General features: G+C 35.7%; 1 protein-coding gene across 7 annotated transcripts in view; it reads right to left on the minus strand.

The window, feature by feature from the left end:
• Positions 1–10,566: 10,566 nt before the first annotated feature.
• The window catches only part of Reph (Regulator of eph expression), a 206,271-nt gene continuing 197,971 nt past the window's right edge, over positions 10,567–18,866 (minus strand). For all 7 annotated transcript variants that reach the window (XM_074121655.1, XM_074121656.1, XM_074121660.1 and 4 more), the window contains one exon: positions 10,567–11,822. In XM_074121655.1, the coding sequence (XP_073977756.1) occupies positions 11,748–11,822 (75 nt within the window). In that variant the 3' untranslated portion in view covers positions 10,567–11,747. The remainder of the gene's footprint in view (positions 11,823–18,866) is intronic.

Here is an 18,866-nt window from a genome sequence, read left to right on the forward strand (position 1 = left end):
TTTAATAAAAGATAAGTTTCAGTAGCGGTTTTATCAAGTTTTGATGTGAAATTCCACGACAATTCGTTGCTCTACTACATGTGTAGTATTTCATGTTTTCGGCAAAACGAAACTAACACCTCTTACACAAACGACGGTTCCGCTCAGACAGATTTCTGTACAAACACGTGAGGCGCTGCAATCGAAAGAGAAGGCTTTACTCTGCACAGCTGTCGGTCGTCAGGATTTGGTGCATGTATAGTTCTTCTGTAGCAGCATCAGTCTCGTTATTTAATAGCCCACACCTCGTACATTAATCAGTTTGGTGTAGAGAGAATTCGACCTCATTTAAGTTTCCACCGCAGGAAAACAAGAGATACAATGAACAAACATGCGTGCCGCGACTGATAAAATCAAACGATATTTAGGAATAATATTAATAATATATCGAACTTTACACTTGCACTAAAAGTACAGAACCCTTCAAACAAATAATAGGTTTCTATTAATTTTAATACCATTATTTTTACCAAAAATGTTTTACGATTCATTAAAATTTTGAATAACACTCCATGTAACCTCCCTCATTATGTTAACAAGTACAGCTGCATGACGGTAACGGAAGTGAAGTCGAAATAACTACATCAAACGGATTTATTTACCTCTGATGATGGTAGTAAGTCCGAAACCGATCAGGGGACACAATAAACATGCGCACTACGACCCCGGATAAAATCAAAGGTATTAATCCCAGCACTGCGGACCTAACCAACATTTTATCGTACGTTTCTTATGTTTTTGTTTTTAACAATAAAAACTAAATGTAAATCAAATTATTCCATTTCGAATATTTACTATGTAAATAAAATTCATCCAACGAGATGCTGTGTTAGATGAATGTATTATATGCTGGGTATGTAAGCTGAGACCTGATGTTAGGAGAAGTTAAGCAGAGGCAAAGGGGTGTGTAGAGGTATGCCCTTAGGGCGTACTCATGGCCATATGAGATATTTTTATTATTTACTCTAAATAATCTTGAAACGAAATTAGTTGCGCTGAAAACAGGCGCTCTCTGTTTCTTCCCTTCAGGGATAGAATAAATGAAACAAACAGAGAATAAGAATTTCTTTTTTTCATGAAAAAATTGAACAAATAAATAATAACAATCTGCTAGAAGTGTAATTAAAACTGGATATCCTAAACGTAATGGAAAGGGAAAGAATGCAAAGTAGGGTACTGGAAATGGAGTTATGCGGGAAAAGAAGAAGAGGAAGACCCAGAGGCAGATGGAAGGATGAAATCGATAGGGACGCCAGGAAGTTGGGAATAAGGAATTGGAAGCGTGAGGCGCAGGATAGAGATAGATGGAGAGACTTAATTCGGCAGGCCAAGGGTCGGACAGACCTGTAGTGCCAGGGAGTTAGTTAGTTAGTTATCCTAAACGTATGAATAATAATAATTTACAGCGTCTTCATATTGTGAATTAAGAGATATATTCTTCTTCTATTCTGTGTTAAATTGGTCCAGCCTTTGCATCTAGGTTTATGCAACTACCGCCGAAGCTGTAGCGAAGTTAAACTATTCAATGTCATGGACATTTCCAGTTCTGATAATTGTTCTAGAGAAAGCCTAACTGCTATAAAACTGACTTATCGTGAAATCTCTGGAGTCGTTTTTCCAAAATGTTCAGAGAATGCAGCTTATTGAATAGTAATTTAATTTGGGTCATTAAATATGTTTTGGAAAATGTGGTTCGATTTTCAATAAAATGAGAAAAAAACCTAGGGTGTTATCAATTTCCTATCTTTTATTGATGCACCCTTCTATGTGAGCAACCATACCCAACCGCAACGACCTGTAAGTAAATCCCAAAAGTTCCTGACCTTGCCCAGTCCCGCTACATCAAACTTTCCCTGTACTTCAGAATCCCTTAATTTATAAATTGTCCCACACTATGCCCCGACAAGTCTTAGACTGATGCGTCGATGGCCTCGCGACCACCTGGTCGAACAACAAACAAGGGCACCCTTCGAATTCTATTTCTTCATTTTCATTTAATTTTGTACACAATAACTAATTCCTATGTTTGTTTTTCTGTGTTACAGGAGTGCGGGAGTGTTAACATCCCCGGGAGTGTTTTTTTGCGGGAGTGCTTGATCACTCTTTTTATTAAGATATCAGTGATTTCCTTTAACCTGTGCGCTCAGAGAAAAAAAGTAAAAACCTTCGGTTATTTTCCAAATTCCGTCACCACATAGTAATGCGTCATAGTTTCTTGGCCGTTACGTATCTTTTTAAACTGTGTCCAGTGTCCAGTGTTGATGAGGCGTAGAATCTGCTTGGGATTGGCACCTTACAGCTAAAAACCAGGTAGGCTGAATAATTAATTTATTGATCCACATTTATGTGAAATCTATGCGAGCTACTCTTCGATGTGGCTCCTGATATTTGTTATTGGCGTCTGGAGTATTGTCGGTGCATATGCTGGATTCTGGACAATGTTTCTCGCGAAGTCCATCATTAGACAGTGAACTAAAGAAACTTCTAAGAAGAGAAAAATCTACGATTAGGGCTCCTGGATTTTTTTTTATGCCTTTTTTTTTGGCATTGGCTTTCGCCATACAGCCAGCATCGTCTATGTATACAGCCAGCATCGTCTAGGTGCTTATCACTAGAATATCACTCACTCTCCATTCTTACTTATAAATACATTCGCTTCACACATTCATCCCTCTACTATATACAGACTATTTACATAAACTACAACTAATGGATGGATTAGTACTCTATATTCCTGCCATCCTTATAGCTTAACCAAAATTAAAAATCACGCAATCCTTCTCTAATCATTTTCTTCTATTCATTCTAATCGGCTATATCTTTTAAATACATTCATATTTCATTGCTAGCCCTGCTATAGACTTAAGCACATAGATGTTGGTGGAGAATATAATGTCTTCGTAGCGAAATGGTGCATCTAAATACCAGTATAAGTCGTCAAACATTCGTTTCCTTTCTACCACATAACGTGGACATATCATTATTACATGTTTGATCCTCCTCCTCATTGCAATCTACGCAAAGAGGAGAGGACCTTTTGTTGATCCTGTGAAGATACGATCCGCACACCACGTGGTTCGCTTTCAGCCTGCTACTTGTCGTAACAACCAATTTATTAGTGACAGTTCCCTTAAACCGTGGTAGTCTAGTTAACTGATCTGCCATAGTTTTATAGAATCTCCCTTTATTTCCATGTTTATCCACATTTATCTCCTAGATTTAAAACTGGGATCTACAACTTACTTTGTATGGTTCCACACTCACTAATCTCTTCCGTACAATTGTAAACATATTTATTATCTCTATCAGAGGTCATCCCAAAGCAAAGTTACATTTTTCTTGAGGTTCTAGGGAATCCAGCTAGGAATAAAGACAAAACCCATCTCTAATTGTACGAAATTATGTTGCTGGATAAGAAACAAAAATTAATTTGTTTACGCTAATGGGACTTATTTAAGTCACAGTCAGCAGTATCAGTAATTACCTCATTTATACTAAATATTACAATTGTTTCGAATTTGAGTTGCTGGCCAAAAATAAATTTTTGTAGGGCCCAGGGGAGTATACTTGGTCCCGTTCTCTACACAGTATACACGTTAGACATACCTGTACAACACTCTACACTACTCTGTACATATGCAGACGACACAGCCATACTAGCCACAAGTACACATCCTTCATCAGCTTCATAGAAGTTACAGACACACCTTACATAAAATAGAATCCTGGGCAAAGAAATGGCGGATTAAAATGAACCAACAGAAATGCCAGCAGGCCACGTTTACCCTCCGGCGGGGCTCCTGTCCACCTGTCCTCTTCAACAGCAATCCTCTTCCTTATACAGATCTGGTGCGCTACCTTGGGCTCTACTTAGACGAAACTACTCACGTGGAACCCATACACTAGACTTAAAAGACAAGCAATGACAAAACGTGCGAAACTACTTTACAAACTTCTTGGACGACGCTCCAAATTGCCCTTAGGACTCAAACGATTACTTTACAATATTATCCTCAAACCTATGTAGACTTACTGACTAGAGATGTGGGGTTCAGCCAAACCTACAAACATACGGACTGTACAGACATTTCAATCAAAACTACTGCAGACAGATAACTGACGCTCCTTTCTACGGTGACTAACCTCACTCTTCACCACGATCTAAACATTCCCTTCGTACACCAATTAGCCAAGACTAAATACCAAAAATTCCATACTACTCTCTCTACTAGCTCTAATCCTCTTGTACAGTCACTCGCCTCCTCTGACCCCGCGACTTCCTTGAGGTCTGAAGAACTAAATCTCTCCTCTCTCCCACTCATATTCTCCTCCTCACGTTTCTCCTCTCTCCTATAGAGAGTGCTACCGCTGGGTAGCTTCTCTCCTCCTGCTCTCCTCCAGCACCAGTTCATCTCATTCACCTCCTATTTACTTATTGTATATATTTGTACAGATTATAAATTATAATATAAATTTAAAAAATATATATTTTTGTACTATTGCGGTAATATTGGAAGTGAATATAATAGATCTGTCCAATGTGATTGATTCCCACGCATTTGACAGGGGGAGCCCTATTCGGCAATATTGTTTGCTAGTACTTAGACGATCGGGTTTGTTGCATTTTAAATCTGCTTTGCCCAGACTCATATGAGTACATCCTGTACGCACGCTTTTCAAAAATCTTATTCAGAAATTCTAGACGTGAGTAGCTGGAAGAGGGAAACTAATTCAATGGTAGCACTATGGACTTGATATCCATTTTCTGATCAGTCTCGAAAGAAATATCGGGGGGCCGCTGGCGTTTCAGATGGCAGAATGGAGGATTTGTCAGTGATGGTAGTAAAGAAGAGAGACTGTACGAAAGGATGGTATATCTGGGTACTCTTTCTTGGTTAGCGAGACTTAGTGTAGCGCCAGCTTTGTGACGTAGAACGGCAATTACTATCTGTCCATATTATCAGTCTGTGATGTCCGTATGTTTGTCTGCCTTTTTATTTCCGTTAGTAGTTTAGGCCTTGGCGCAAGTAGTCGATAAAGAAGATTGGCACCTCGCGGCTAGCCTAATGTCTCGGTTTGGTTCCATGTGAGGCGTTTTCCTGTGAACAGCCCAAAATAGCGCAGCGGGTCCTGTACAAGGAAGAGGATTATTATCACAGAGAAGAGGAAGCCCCGCCGATAAAAATAGAAAATATTAAAAATTTATTTCAGTTTCCCCAATTCAATTAATTTAATTACTTATAAATAAATAAAAACTGCCGTAAATTTAGTTGGTTTTTAAAATTTCTCTTTTTAAATTTATAATTAATGTTGATTTTACATTCTCTTGTAAATTCGTTAGTTACTGTTGTTATTGTTAATTAAGGCAGTTAATAACATAATAGAGTTTCCGCTATTATTTATTTAAATATTTCAAAAGAGAGGCAAAATTAAAGTAAATACGTGTTAATATTTCCATTATTTAATTGTTCTTTGCCCTGAAAAAGTTGCCTCCACCCAAATGCCTCACCAATGACTGTTGTTTGTACGCAAGCACTACATTTAGAGTGTTGTTCTTGGTAAATAAATAAGATGCCCACATTTAGAATTCGAAGAAAAATGGCTGAATTTCCACAGAGGTTTTCTTTACAGTGCTCCTCCATCTCCTCTTGGCAACAGCTAGTTGCAACTTTAAGCTTGGCAAATTTCAATTATTTTTCTGATACGTATTCGTTGTTTTGACTGTTCAGAAGTAATTTTTTTTCCCCTCACAGAATTTTGGTTTGAAAGTGATTCGGTCGTCTCTTGAAAGTGCAATTTCAGTGTTTAGTATAATTATACTGAACTTTTGGAAGCGGTGAACAGTTTATGTGGCGTAAATAAATGAATAAACATTAGTATTGACGAAAATTAAAGACGAAAGGGCTATGCTATTCCTCTGGCAGATAAGGCGCGTTATCTTCGACTTTTTTCTCGACAAGCGCCTTACTTGGAACCCCCATACACGACTCAAGCAACAGGAACTTTACTTACGTTACCGAATGACCTCCTCGACAAACGCTCCAAATTGTCTCTTACCAACAAAAAGAAACTTTACACAGCCCTACTAGCCCAATCTGGGCATACAGACTTGAACTGTACGTTCCAATCTCAATCGCATCCAATCCCTTCAATTGAAAATCCTACGCACAATCCTTAATGCTCCTTTCTACGTAAGCAATCACATTATCCACACTGACCTAGAAATCCCTTTTGTCCTTTACCTAGCCAAATCTCGTTCGCACCAAATTTCATTCGAAACTTTCCCAACATTTCAACCCCCTCATAAACAATCTATCCCAAACTACTCTTTCCTAAAATCCTCGCCGAAGACTGAAGCGTCGATGGCCTCGCGATCACCAGATTGCATGATAAAAAAGGGCATCCTTCGATTTCACTTCAACAGCATCTTGTGTTAGTCGACTCTTGATGGTTATCGTTGGATGGCTCTCATTCAAATCTTTCTAGCCATGTTTATTTACATATTGTAATCTGATTTACTTGTTGCCAATAGGCATTTGTAAATTAAATAAAGAGAGTTAAAAAAAAAGACAAAATGGCTGAAAAATAATTTTACTTTTGTTACAAATAAGGTTTAATAATTTTTTGGTAATTTTGGGAGAGTTGCGTTTAATTATCAAAACGTTTCGACCTCTCCTCCGAGTACACTCTGTACATATAAATGCAATGATTATTTCGACCAATTAGTCTTTGGCAATGACGGAATTCCAAGTTCAAAATGTGATTTTCAACTCTTTTTACTTGTTTCATGAATTTTTGCTGAACTTCATTATTTACTTAGTTAATTTTGAAGATTTTTGTTTTATTTCTTTAATTAAATACTTACTTTTAAACAAATGCTTTGCACCATGAACGTGATCAAATCTCTTCTTTCTTGGTTGCTTTGAATAAGACTTATCACCGTTGAAGATGAAACTAAGATTCTGTGTAGCTTTTAAAGATGACACCGTTGAAGATGAAACTAAGATTCTGTGTAGCTTTTAAAGACGATCCTTAAAGGGTGAAACCTTTTGACTGCTCTCAGTATCATAAAGTGAGAAGTTGTTGAATAGGAAAGGTATAGAAGGTCTAGAAGCACTAATTAAGAAATAATAACGTAAACATAAATATTTTAAACTATTTGTTCTTTTTAATTACATCAACTATAATTTTTAATTCAATTAAAAGAAGCATGTCTCAGCTAAAAATTTCTGGTTATGAACACGCGATTATCACTAACTGCAATTAACTGCACTTCCGCAAAGTCACTAACTTAATGTGCCATTTTAGAACTACGTAGTACGCTGTTATTACTTCTATTTTATTATCAAGGGAAAAAGATTATATTTGTAACTGAAATTCCAAATTTGAGGAAATTCGTTCAAACGGAAACAAACTTTTGTAGATTTTTCAATTTTTTTTTTTTTTTTGATACTTCGTTTCCGCTTTCTCTTAAACCATGCTATTTATTTTGAAATTTTAGAAATACCAGAAATATCTGTTTTTTGATCTGTTAAGTCAGAAAAAGTGTTTTTTTGGGGGGGGGGGGCGAAGGAATGGTTTAAAAAAAAAACAAAATGAGAACAAAAAAATCGTAGGAAACTGACATATTTCGATTTAGCGAGCAAAATTCCGGAAGTATCCACTTTATAGAATGTGTTTCTTTGCGATTTTCTTGAATCTACAAAGATTTTCATGAAACTTTTTTTTGTACATTTATCAAGTTTACCTTTTATTTAAAAAATATTTTTCCAAGACAATTAAGGGTAATCTACGGGAGTAAAAGAGTTAGTAGTAAGCTTCCCTCTCAGCATTTCAGTATAAATATGAATATATATTGGTTTAGTGATCGTAAATTATTAAATTAAGGATTCAAAATTGGCAAGGAATCGGTCCAAATAAAAAATCAACAACTCCGTCTTTTTGCCAACGTTTCGGACAAAGATATTGCCTTCTTCAGGGCGCGTGGCTATGCGGGTTGGTTGAGTTACAGAAAACTCTGAAGAAGGTTATATATATTGGTCGAAGCGTTGGCAAAAAGACAATTCCTAGGGGAATCATATCCCCAATGCCCAAAGTCCAAGATGTTCCTGTCCTCCCACTCCCCTTCCCGAAGGCCTCTAGAGGCCATTCCTTCGGTAATTCCCTCCATCCAAGTTTCCCTAAGCCTTCCTTTCCTTCTCCTCTCACTAGGAATGAAATCTATCATTTTTCCTAGGCCATCTCTCACCACTCATACGCATCACGTGGCCGTACCATTTTAATTTCCGTGTTTCAATGGAATACAAAATGTTTTTTTTTGTATTCCAACACGTCTTCGGATTTCTGGATTAGGAACGTGCCATATCTTGGAGACCCCACAGCTTCTTCTCCACAAATCCATTTCTAAGGCCAATAGCCTAACCTTCCATTTTCTTTGTTAGGCTCCCAAGTTTCTGCCGCGTAGAGGATTATATTTGCCAAGAAAACGTGGAAGAGCCTTTTTCTAATCTCCATGAGGATAGATTTACTCCAAAGTACCGAGTTCAATAATTGGATAGCCGGTAGCTGATAACCAAGCACTTGTACTCCCTACACGAATGCAGCTGCCAATCATCCACAATCAGGGACGTAGGGAAAGATCCACCTACCACCATATATTGCGTTTTAGACTTGTTGACCTCTAAACCCCATTCTGAGTACGCTGCGAGCAAAAAGATGAGTTGTTTTTATTTAGACCGATTCCTCGCCAATTTTGAATCCTTAATTTCAGTCCTATTCTTATTCTTAAATTATGAATAAAAACATGTTTCGGGAAAAAAATTTCGAATCTTCCACAACCGGTAATATCCCCTTATTCACAGCATCATGTTTTCACATTTCTGAAACTTTCCATTTTTTCCCCTCGCAAAATGCTGCTTTCCACCAATTGCCACGAAATTTCGAATACTTGTATCGCATAACTTCTATTAGTATAATTTTTCTAGCTGAATTCCTTTTAATGGCAAAGGATGTGTTGTATTGCGCAGGCTTAGTTCTAGACCAGTGGTTCCCTAACGTTTTTGACCCATGGACCCCTTTTTATGGTCAAAACTTGCCCACGGACCCCCAAATGAAAAAGCTACATAAATGCATAGTATAAAAATTACAAATTTAAAAAAACATTTTGTTGAAGAAGTATTTATTGAAATTATAACTTTTGTTTAAAATAAATTAATAATTTGGATGAACGTGATGAGATGTTATGAGTGTATTTGTATCCGGCTCAATGTTTGTGAGTAGCAACCGCAAATCCCCACGAGTAATCTTTGGTTCAGGTCAGCATGAAGAGCCGTTAAGTGTTCCGACAGTGAGCAAGCAAATCTTCATCTCTATGAAAAAAAACGTTTTTACTCATTTTCAGCAACTTTTTTTCTCGGAAATCTATTAGATCTAGATTGTTGCAAAAAAAAAAAAAATTACAGTTATAAAGGAGGGTTTGCCCTACATTATAGAGAAAATTTGGGAATTTTATCTTTTATAGAAAAAGAGAAAAAAAATTGTCAAAGTTGGGTGTTTTTCAACGTTACGCTTTTTCGTGCAGTTTTTGACGATCAACCCTTATACAACTGTCCTACCGGACAGTTTTAATTTTGCAATTTCGAAAGATTTAGAAACTGAGAACGTTCTCCTCTTCCCAAGTTTTGTTTTTACAGAAAACGTTTTGCAAAAAAAACGCAGATATAACGCTTTTAGTTTGGATTAAATTTAATTGATCACCTTGTTACGTCTCTAATTTCCATAATAATAATAAATGGATCACAGTTTTATTATTTTTTATTAAACCTTGCGCGGACCCCCTGACGTTTGTTCAGGGACCCCTAAATCAATTTTAATTTTCCACGGACCCCCTGAATGAGACCGGGGACTCCTGGGGGGGTCCCTGAAGGACCACTTTGGGCACCACTGTTCTAGATCTGTGTTAATGTTAGAGCAATAATTAAATACTATGTTTTGAAAAATTCTGAAATTGAAAAGAAAATTGATTTTAGAACTTAGGGAAATTCATGTGAGAATTTTCACCAGATTTTTTTTTTGGTATTTGGGGAATTCTTAATTCTTTTATTTTTTTTTTTTATTTTTTTTTTATTTAGTAAATAACATACATAATTAATATTAACATATAATAGCATAATAGGTACTGAAGTAATTCTAATTCATATAATATATATTTATTTTTTTGTATTTTAAATTTTTTAATGAACATTCATGAAATTGTAGAATCGACTATTAACACATTCACATTCGCACAATTTTATTATAGTCTCTTAATTATTTTTTTTTAATAATTTATTATTATAATTTATATAACACGACTATTAAAACGAAATTTTTCCTTTCTTCCATTTCCCCCCAAAAAAAGTCCACTCTATTACGCACATTTTGTTGCATTTTTTTCCTTCCTTGCTTTTTTTTTGAAAAATTTTATAATCACTTTAACTTCCGGTTTTGGTTAATTTCTCTTTAGTATTACGCGTTCACTCATTACACTTTATTTTTTTTTTACTCAAATTTTTTACTCTTGCTTTCAATTATTTTGTTTTTGTCTGTTTGTTTATAAGTGAAAAATACATCGAACAATTAGATAGAATTTAAAGGTGCATGACGCGCACAAGTTACACCAATATTTGTCTTATTTTTAGTCACATCTATAAAGTTGCATTTATTATTTTTTTAAATGTATGAATATATATTATTATTATTATTTTGTGACTCCCTAATATATTTAAAGCTGTTTTCCCATTTATTTTTTTTGAAATATAAATATATAGTCGCCATTTACTTATTTATAAATCTAGTCACAAATCAATTAAAACACCAAAAAATGCTTTTGAATTTATTAATAAATATGATTTTTTTTAATAGTTTATTCATTTTTTTTTTTATTTATTTTTTATAACTACAAATATTAAACATCAATGGTAGAGGAGTTTTCAAAAAATAAAAATAAAAAGCGGCAATTCTTTTTGATTTTTTGTTTTTTTAAATATAAAATAACGAAATACTTTTTTTGGGGGATAAAATAAATGACCATAAAATATTTGTAATTTTTTGCCCAATTTTCATTAAAATCGTTACTTTATTATTATTTTTTTTTTGTAAAAAAATGGAATCAAAAAACGAAAAGCGTAAAAATTAAATGAAATATTGCCTCAAGATTTTTTACACAAAAACTTCGTTTCTAAACTTCGAACTAAAGAGAATCACTTGTTTAAAAATATTGTACTTTTTTGTTTTTTAGGCAAATCGATGTTTTTCTTTTTTCTTTTTCCCTTTGAACCATAATTTTTCTTCTTGCCTAGTAAGGAAATGATCTTTTCCTTCGCTACTTTTCTTTTAACTTCTTCAATTTCATCTGTAGGTTCCTCTCTCTCTTCCACCATCTGCTTCACAAATCATCAAATTGAACAATTTATTATTCCTATCAACCTTTTTTCTTCCCATTTCCTCTTCCTTGGTATATCGATATTTCTTTATCGATTTTTTTTCCCCCTCTCACACATACACACAATCATATAAAAAAAAAAAAAGAAAAAAAAGAATAAGTTTTCTTGTGAGATATTTAAATACTTAGGTGGGTTTTCTCAATCATTATTTCCCCCCCTTCTTTTCTCATCAAAGACAGTCTTGTATTTTAAACGAAATGAAATTAGTGAAAATTGTTGCTAAATTCACCAACAGTATACGGACAGCTCGCCAGTTGTGTCGCCTCTATGCCTCCATGCGGTCATAGCGCGTGCTTTCAACTGTTAACAGACAAAATGAAACAAAACATTAGAAAAAAAAAATGATACTTTGCTACCAAAAAAAAGAATTGAAATTATTATTATTTTATTAAATTACGAATAATTACTTATTATTAACACTGTGTAATTAAAAAAATAAAATAAATTAAATTCAAAATCAGACAGACAAACAAACATAGAAATTTCAACACGATCGCAATATAACTTCTTATTTACGAGGGTCGTTTGAAAAGTCCGTGCAAAGTCAGAGAGATAGCACCACTGGCGTGTATCGAGGTTATGTTTAGTTAGTAGCATCTCTTGGAAGAACACACACCAAGTTTCAGCCAGATCGGTCTATTTCTTTGTGTTTGGCATTCGTTTGAATCGAGGAAGTCAAGTGATTTTCAAAAAATGGACGAAAAAGAATTTCGTGTGTTGATTAAACACTACTTTATGAAAGGCAATACGCCTCAGGAGACTAAAGAGAAGCTTGATAAACATTATGGTGACTCTGCACCTTCGATTAGAACAGTTTATAAGTGGTTTCAAAATTTTCGGAGTGGCCATATGGGCACAAGTGACGCTGAACGTTCTGGACGCCCTGTTGAGGTTACTCCTCCAGAAATCATTGATAAAATCCATGATATGGTGATGGATGACAGAAGAGTGAAGGTGCGTGAGATTGCTAGTGCTGTGGGCATCTCGAATGAACGGGTACATAATATTTTACATCAACATTTGGACATGACAAAGCTATCCGCAAGATGGGTGCCGCGATTGCTCACGCTTGACCAAAAACGAAATCATGTGAAGTGTTGCAAGGGACGGTTTGCAGCTGTTCCAGAAGAATCCGCAGGACTTTAAGCGTCGTTTCCGTCACTGTGGATGAAACATGGATACATCACTACACTCCTGAGACCAAAGAACAATCTAAACAATGGGTTACCAAGGGGGGAATCTGCGCCAAAAAAGGCGAAGACCGTTCCTTCGGCCGGAAAGATTATGGCGACTGTCTTTTGGGATTCGCAAGGAATAATCCTCATCGACTAACTGGAAAAGGGTAAAACAATTACACGTGCATATTATTCATCGTTATTGGACCGTTTGAAAACCGAGCTGTAAGAAAAACGCCCACGATTGGCCCACAAAAAAGTCCTTTTCCATCACGACAACGCACCAGCTCTCACCTCAGCAGTTGTGGTCGCAAAATTAATGGAAATAGGGTTCCAACTCGTTTCACATCCCCCTCTATTCTCCAGGCTTGGCTCCCTCGGACTACTATTTGTTCCCCAATATGAAGAAATGGCTGGCGGGAAAAAGATTTTATTCAAACGAGGAGGTGATTGCAGAAACGAATGGCTATTTTTCAGACTTGGACAAATCCTATTATTCGGAAGGGATCAACAAACTAGAGCAGCGTTGGACGAAGTGTATAAGCCTAAAAGGAGACTTATGTTGAAAAATAAAAAAGGTTTACCCTAAAAAATTAAGTAGTTTTTATTTTTGCACGGACTTTTCAAACGACCCTCGTAGAATAGTAAGAGTAGGTACAAAAAAAAAAAAAATCTTAATTCTAGCCGGAAATGCACTTGTAAGGTCTTGACCCTAGAAAATTAACTCGTCTCAATTTAAAAGAAAATAAAAGGAATACTGTCTATATTTAATAAAATCATCCAAATTTTGAAAAGACGAACAGCATAAATAAAATAGATATTAGATTTGTCACACATTTTAGTCATAAATGTCAGTTAATTAAATGAATATATTGTGTAAATGTTAGTGCAGTAGACGCACTGTCAATTTGCAATTTTAAAATGGATTAAATGGAAGTAATAAGTTTTCACATTTTACTGTCATTTCACGGACATAAGTGCTTTAAAAAAAATAAATAAATAGAGATTTGACTAACCTTTAAAATACAGTAATAGCTAATTTTTAGATTGATACGTATTTATATGTGACAATCTTAAATTTTTCATTGCGTTCAACACTGTTTATTAGGAGAATCCAAGTATCTATGTATCTCAAGGGAGAATACCTGATAATAGAAGGGGCCCATTTATTAACCAATTAGGCGCCACTATCTATCAGAGCTTCTTAGCGAAAATACTTTTAATACATTTCTAATTATTCAAAATAAGGACCACTTAAATGGGATATATTTTTTTGACAATCGAAGCTTTAAAGTTAAGATCTTTTTGTCTTAATAATAACTATTACTTTCTAAGATTCAATTTCAGCTATTATTTATGTACGTCATTATTAAGAAAAATATTTTTTAGTTCAATTAGGTCTTCAGTTTACATTGATTTTTATTTCATTGTTTTGTTATGATTGTAAAGCACAGAACCCTTGTACGTAATGTGTATATTGAAACACTAAATATAGTACATTATCTATCTATCTATAAGTATCTCAAGGAAGCTACTTAAACTCCAAAATATAAATAAAAAATAAAAAGTAAAGAACTAAGCATTTCAATTCCAAATTGTATGTAGGAAATTTGGCAATAGATGTTAGAGGCGCCACGGTAGCCGAGCGTTTTAGGGGCGAGACCCGCACAGTTAAGATGTAAAGTAAAGTAATCGCCAATTTTTTCAGGCGGGGCTTAACGTCCATCTACCAATTAGGTATCGTGGACGGAGGCGACTAGCAAACATACTTTACTGTAAATTTCTTTTATTAACCATTAAATAAAATCCAAGGCCTAAAGACCGGGAATCGAACCCAGTACCACAATACATATTAGCTTCGCAGGTCTAGTTAAGATGTATTGTGCGGTATAGTGGGTTCGATTCCTTGGTCTAGGCCTTGGTTTTTATTTTAATTCGGTTAATATGAGTAATTTAATAGTAAAGTAGGCTTTTTCCTACTTGCCTTGGACACGTGATCAAGTAGTTGGATGTAAAACCCGCTTGGGGAAAAAAATTGGCTTTACTTAGGACTTTTATCTGTTTAGACTTTTTAGATCGCACAATAAAAGAACCTGAATTCTAATGTGGCTGTTGTAAAGTTTCAATCGGCTTTCTGCAAAGTGCACAATATTCATGTTAGAACTTGTATGGAAGTGTTAAAATGATCTAGAGTTTGTCTGTTGAGTCTGATGAACAAGTGGTTGCCATCATTAATTATCTCTGTACGTTGTATATTTATTTATGAGTACTGCTTATACCCATTGTAAGTTCTGTTATTGTTTTCAGCCTGAGGTACCAGCCGAGATAACTATGCACACTGAAATAATATATTTATTTATCATTACAATACAATATAGGCTAATTTTCAGCCTCTCACAAATACAAAGTAAAGCCTCGGGCTAAAAACAGAGGAATTAAATTTAATATAAATAAATGTCAGCAAATTATACAAAGCCTCTTGTCCAATCGTCTGATTAAATTCAAGTCCCTCCTTCCTCTACAAAAACATTGTTCCCTACGACTAAATTCTGACGTGAAATTCAAATACTAATCTGAAGTATTTTTGAACTTAATAGACCCGAGTAATTTGGTAGACGTTTTTATATCTTGTACTTGAAGCCAGTTTTGTATGTCTTTCTCTAATCATTGCCGTTGAACTTGCGCTAAGATTCTTTCTTCGGAACAATTAGATGAAAATCCGAAGAGGCAAGGTCAGGTCTGTAAGGAGGATGAGGAAGGAGCGAGCTCCTGAACCACTTAGCCAATAGTTTCCAGCGTCAGTTTTGCTGTAAGAGCCGTAGTCTTGAAGAAGGAACACGCCTTTCCTTTGCCATCCTGGAAATCTACTCATCAGCGCGGGTTTCTCTTCGGTCTCAATCACGTCTGAGTAGACTATGTTGTTGATATCGCGTTACTTCTCCTCTCCCAAAAAAAACGCGATTTCGCATTGCCGAAGGCGTTACTGCTACCAGATACTCGGGGGCAGTGCTAGCTGCTTTTGTGATCCCTTTTTTCATTTTTTCGTCCCCCCTCGCGTTAAAATTCGGCTAGTTCATGCAACTACTTCCGTATTGTGTTTTTATCTGAGTACACTTTCCAAAAATTGAAAAATCTGATCACAGAACGCCGTTCTTCAAAAGTACCTTCTTCGATAGCTGACATAATCTTCGTAAATATACGACCTTAAAGGTTATGATTACTTAAATATTAGTCGAACAGCTGACACAGTTGAGAACTCTTTGCAAGGTTACTAATACTTAAGTTTCAATCCATTAAGCATTAAGCATCGCCTTCACTAATTATTTTGGTCTGTTTATTTATTGAATGACCCTCGAGTTTTAGAAAATTAATAAAGTAAGTAATCGCCTACTTTTTTCAGGCCAACTACCAATTAGGTGTCGTGGATGGAGGCGACTAACAAACATACTTTACTGTAAATTTCTTTTATTAACCATTAAATAAAATCCAAGGCCTAAGACCGGGAATCGAACCCATTAAACCAACAATACATATTAGCTTCGCAGGTCTCGCCTCTAACCGCTCGGCTACCGTGGCCCAAAAATTAATAAAAGCCACTTGCAAAAATGGAAAAACAAAACTTTTTTCTAATAAGGGCAGTAAAAGGGAAATGGCGGAAATTATAGTCGAAAATTAATGTAGTAATATAGAGCGGATGTATGTGAATATTGAAAAAAATAAAAATGGAAATAATAAATAAGGCTATGAACTAAGTTAATATATTATACCTTGCCTAAGTTAATTCCGATTGAAATTTCACCTTTTATAAAATAGGGTTGCCCTAATGAACCGAATGAATGGCTAAGGGTAAGGTAATTTTGCTCCCTTCGCTTATTCTTGGAGAGAGTTGAGTTCGAAAAAAAATATCCTCCTTATGAGCTAGAGTAATCCTTCCTAAGATGAAGGATGATTATCTATTTAACTCACTAAGTTCTATCCAGTAAAAGAAGGGGCCCTATAATGAAGAAATGGTTCTTCATAAGCCATACTCCTTACCGTGTTCTAGGAAGATTTGCCCCCCCAAAAAAAGGAGAGGGTAAAAGGATAGAGAAGGAGCATTAGCAGCATCTCATTGTTATCCTTAATCGGATCTTTAATCATCAAATTATACTATCCGGACAGTATAATAGGCTTAACCGTTCGATGCTAGGAGAAATGATTGATGGCTTTTTTGTTATAAGAAAAATTAATCTTGAAAAAATGTGTTATAATGGAAAACTATTTGATAAATATTTTTAAATAGTTTGAATAGAAATTGTGAGCGCTATATATATTTTTTTTTTTGCCAGCAAAGTTGATGGAAATGTGCATGTATGGAGGGGGGCCCCCAGCGGATTGTGGGCGAAGCGCCCAGAGGAACATGAGCAAGGTAATCAATAGTTTACCACCACCTCTCGCGGCGCCCCCTTCACCGTACAAATATAGCCAGGTGTGCTTTTCGTTTTCACACTAACTGCTTATCCGCTGCCACACCCCAAAAACACTTGTGATTATTTCCTCTAGAGACACAGACAAACAGACACACCAAAAACCATGAACGACAAACACACACTCTGACAAGTTATTGTAAACTAATTAAGGCAAGGTATAGGTACATTCAAACTCTCACTTAATCTTAAAACAATAATTACGAGGGGGGGTTTAACTCTACAAATATCATTAAGCATGTCAAAACAAGAGTAAATTTATATCAATTGCTGTTCAAAGTGCTAATCAGAATGTTTGGAGTTCTGAAACTTGAATTTCCAAATATGGCCGTTGCCGATGAGGGTATGTGCTTGAATACTTTGAGTGTTAGCCGATTACTGACCCATTTCTTTTTATCATAACTCAGTGGGGAGAGAAAACCCTTACATTATAGGGAGCACCTCAGGACCCAGATGGCTGCGCATTTAAAGACAAACAGCAAGAGACCGAGTCTTGAACGAAAATTCAGTACCTGAGCAAACTGAAAACCAAATCGAACGAACAATCTTAAGGAGGTTAGCCTAAGCAGTTGACCTGCTCATGTTCTGGTTGTTTCCTTCTCCACTTCACAAACTGAGAACAATAAGAATCATTGAGGAAAGCAAGCAGGTTGCCTGTGAGAGAGAACCCACAGCAATCGATCTTTTGACAGATCAACATCTTCCACTGTTAAAAGTTCTTAAGGGATGAATGGTGCATGATCTCGACATGCATATATTGAAACGACATGCCAACATCCAGTTTGAGACCATTTAGGGGGAGTGAGACTTTCAAATCGGGCTTCTCTTTACTCGAAATCTCCTTGTGATCCGCACCCAGACTAAAGGAACATCTTTGATAGAAGCTAGTTGGGGCGCGTGTTGGTCTAATGGTCAAGAGCGTGGCTTTGTAAGTGGGAGATCTCCAGTTCGAATCTTGCGTATGAATTTTTTTTTATTTGTCAGAAAAATTGTTTTTTTAGTAAAGTATGAGCTTCCGCACCTAGCCACGATACATAATTGGTAGTTGGACGTTAAGCCCTGCCTGAAAAAATAGGCAATTACTTTACTTTTACTTTTTAGGATGCTCATCCAGGCTTGATGTTCAACATTTTCAATAACTCTATCTCGACTACGAAGGGCTTCATCCTTAATTTCGAATTTTTTTTTTTGCCTTTTTTTTGGCCTTGGCTTTCGCCATACAGCCAGCATCGTCTAAGTGCTTATCACTAGAATATCACTCACTCTCCATTCTTACTTATAAATATTATACATTCGCTTCACTAATTCATGCCTCTACTATATACAACTATTTACATAAACCTTACTACTAATGGATAGATCAGTACTCTATATTCCTGCCATCCTTCTAGCTTAACCGAAATTAAAATCACCGTAATCCTTCTCTAATCATTTCGAATTGCAACTGAAAAAAAATAGAAATCAAAGATTTCTTATAACCGGTTTTTCTTTTTAAATCTTTTCATCCAATTATTATCATCAATAAATCATTAAATACATGATACCTAATCTATCTGTATGAAGGTAGAGGAATTCCCCATCAATATTTAGTTTAGGGTTGATTTACCAAGCCTGAGGCACACTTGTCAAGGACAGGCAAGAGTTTGGTCCAGTATTAATTTACATCTTATAAGATTAAGTGGAATACACTAACCATGCACACT

Source organism: Rhodnius prolixus, unplaced genomic scaffold (genome assembly GCF_049639745.1).
Source record: "Rhodnius prolixus isolate KJV_2025 unplaced genomic scaffold, Rpr scaffold_8, whole genome shotgun sequence".
Lineage (NCBI taxonomy): Eukaryota > Metazoa > Arthropoda > Insecta > Hemiptera > Reduviidae > Rhodnius > Rhodnius prolixus.